This window comes from Xenopus tropicalis, chromosome 7 (genome assembly GCF_000004195.4).
Source record: "Xenopus tropicalis strain Nigerian chromosome 7, UCB_Xtro_10.0, whole genome shotgun sequence".
Classification (NCBI taxonomy): domain Eukaryota; kingdom Metazoa; phylum Chordata; class Amphibia; order Anura; family Pipidae; genus Xenopus; species Xenopus tropicalis.
This window is the reverse complement of record NC_030683.2, coordinates 95453076-95456166: the sequence shown is the minus strand read 5'-3', so window position 1 is coordinate 95456166 and position 3091 is coordinate 95453076. Positions and strand designations below refer to the sequence as shown.

At 38.0% G+C, this 3091-nt stretch overlaps 1 protein-coding gene across 1 annotated transcript; it reads left to right on the top strand.

Moving 5' to 3' along the window:
• The first annotated feature begins 385 nt into the window (after nucleotides 1-385).
• LOC100491612 (olfactory receptor 5V1-like) lies at nucleotides 386-1460 on the top strand. Its single transcript, XM_002937037.4, has one exon. The coding sequence runs from the start codon at nucleotides 504-506 to the stop codon at nucleotides 1440-1442; it is 939 nt and encodes a 312-aa protein (XP_002937083.3). The 5' UTR covers nucleotides 386-503; the 3' UTR covers nucleotides 1443-1460.
• The last annotated feature ends 1631 nt before the right edge of the window (nucleotides 1461-3091 follow it).

Genomic DNA, 3091 nt, shown 5'->3' with positions numbered 1-3091 from the left:
TTTACTCAGCAGCAGCAGGGAAACCCCTCCCTCCTTCTGTGTCTCTGCTTGTGCTGCTGCCTGGGGAGGGGGAGTGGGGGGAGAGGAGGAGTAGAGCAGGAATGGACTGTCTGTGACATTGCTAAGCCCCGCCCACTCTATGCATATTCACTTTAAGTAGGTATGAGGGCCAGCGGCTCTGAGCCTGTATACTGAAGAGTCTAAACCGGAAGCTGGCATAAGGTCTGGGTAGAGCACAGTTTTCAAGCTGTTATGGACATATTTGAACCCAAAGGTATTAAAATAAAAGCACTTCCTTCTATTTTACAGTTTTTTACATGGTTTAGTGCATTGTAAAAATGTATGCTATATATCCCCTTTAACCTCATAGTAATGAATGCATATAGTACAAAAGGAACAAGGTTTGAGATAACTGTTTATAATAAGGTAGCACAATTTAGAATATTTCCATTGCTTTATATAACCCTACTCTAAGTCAGGACCATCTTCTCTCTTCTTCACAGATGGACAAGGACAATGCTACCACAATGAATTATTTTCTTTTATCTGGACTTTCAGAAATGAGTGAGATTCAGCATTTGCTTTTCTTTATGTTTCTAATTATTTACATCATTTCTATTCTTGGCAATGCGTCCATCATATTTGCCTATAAATGTAGTTCAGAGCTGCAGACTCCGATGTACTTTTGCCTTATTAACTTTTCCTTTGTAGAAATGTGCTATGTTTCCACGACTGTTCCCAACTTGCTGTTGCAGCTTATAACTGGACACAAGAGAATTTCTTTTTACGGTTGTGCTACGCAAATGTACTGTTTCTCATTTTTCGGTGTTACGGAATGCTTTATTCTTGCAGCCATGGCTTACGATCGCTATAATGCTATATGTAATCCCCTGTTATACAATATCATTATGAACAAAAGAACTTGCATTATCTTCATAGCAGGATCATGGCTCATTGCCTCAATCAACTCTTTAATTCACACAGTCCTTACATTTATGCTGCCCTTCTGTGGTTCTAACGCCATTGATAGCTTCTTTTGTGACATGCCGCCTTTGCTGAAGCTGGCGTGTACAGACACCTTGGTCAACCAAATTACCATTTTTGTAACTGGTGGCTGCATTATTGCTGGTCCGTTTATACTCACAGTGATCTCTTACATACAGATTATCTCAACTATTGTAAGTATTCGCTTAACTTCAAAGAAAAAGAAAGCATTTTCTACCTGCACCTCTCATATAACAGCTGTGGTTATATTTTATGTGCCTAGTATTTGTATTTACTTTAGACCCAAATCAAACCAAGCAATGATTCAGGACAAGATGGCTACAGTTATTTATGCTGTCATTACACCCCTATTAAACCCTTTTATTTATAGTCTAAGAAACAATGATGTAAAAGTTGCTCTCAAAAAAATGGTGCACAAATTGTCTGTACAGTTCTGAGTGTAAAGTTTTTGTAGGTGCAATATCTGAAGGTTAAAAGGGATTCTGTCATGATTTTTAGGGTGTAGTTAGTATAACTAAATTACACTGTTTACATAGCAAATAATTTATCCTACAATTTAATTCTTTTATTCTTGAACCAAAAAAAAATATTTTTTTAGCTGTAATATTGGTGAGTAGGCAGCCATCTCAGTGCATTGTGCATCGGAGCTTTCAGAAGGAGCCAGCGCTACAGATTAGAACTGCTTTCAGGTAACCTATTGTTTCTCCTACTCCCATGTAACTGGAGGAGTCCTAGTCAGACTTGGATTTTTACTATTGAATGCTATTATCATATCTACCATTAGGTGGGGAATGGGAGCAATTTTATCAACACAGGTTTCAGGGAGCTGCTATCTTACTACCTTTCCATTACTGATCGGCTGCTGGTGGAGAAGGAAGGAGAGGTAATATCACTCCAACTTGCAGCTCAGCAGTAAAGTGTGACTGAAGTTTATAAGAGCACAAGTCACATGGCTAATGGCACCTGGGAAATTAAGAATATGGCTATGTTACATTTTCAAAATTAAATAAAAATCTGTTTGCCCTTTTTAAAAATTAATTTCAATGCAGGATTCTGCTAGAAGAACACAAATAGCGCATGCATGCATGACAGAATGCATTTACTATACTACTTGTAATAAAATTAAGCCATTTCCTGGTGATGAGTAGGTTTTTACATAAATGTTTATATCTACATATTGTTCAACAATAATTAAATAAATAATCTGGGGTTTCAATATTAAAAAAAGTGCCAGAGCTACTTTGTACGTTTAATGAACATTGATGGTAAACATAAACATTGAGGCAATATGTGGGAAATATTGGCAGGGGCATTTTTGGCCCCTAAGACACCCAAAGTGGCTCCTTCAATGCTGCCCCCGCGCTTACCTTTACAGTTTCGGGGGGTTCAGGGAGGGGGGCGCATCGCTACTGTAGAGAGTGCAACTGCTCTCTCTGCACTAGCAGATCCGAATTTCCATTTTAAAAACTGGAATATAATCTCTTAAAGTTACCAGGAGCAGATTTTGCCACCCCTGCTAAATTTGGGGGTGCTGCTGCCTGAGGTGAGTTTCTTAACTCGCCTCATGGTAGCAACGCCCTGCATATTGGTGCTAAAGGTGCTACAACAGGTAGAACTTCAAGAGTTAATGCTGTGTTGTTACACAACCATCACAATTGGAATATCTTAACAGATATCTTTACATACCCTAGTTCTGTTTAGGGTGGACGTTCCCTCTTTGCCAATTCTTTGACATGACCAACCCCTAGATACACCCAGAATCTATGCTCAGGCCAAGGTACAATAAAAAACACAATTAAACGAAAGATTAGGGCTTGTGTCTGCAACAGACAGTCAGATTCACAGTCAGATTTAATAGCCCTGTTAGTAAATAAGGGCTTGAGATAGGCAGCTTTAAGTTGATGGTTTGGAGTTTTCTTAATGATTTTCAGTATATATTTTTTATAAATACCATATATTAAAATATATATTTTTGAGCTTAGTGCCAGAAGGTTCATTATTATATTATGTAACTAATGAGCCTTTATTAAGCAAGAATGAAGAAGCAGTTAAAATATATGGTTTTTATCCATCTTCTCATGTACCC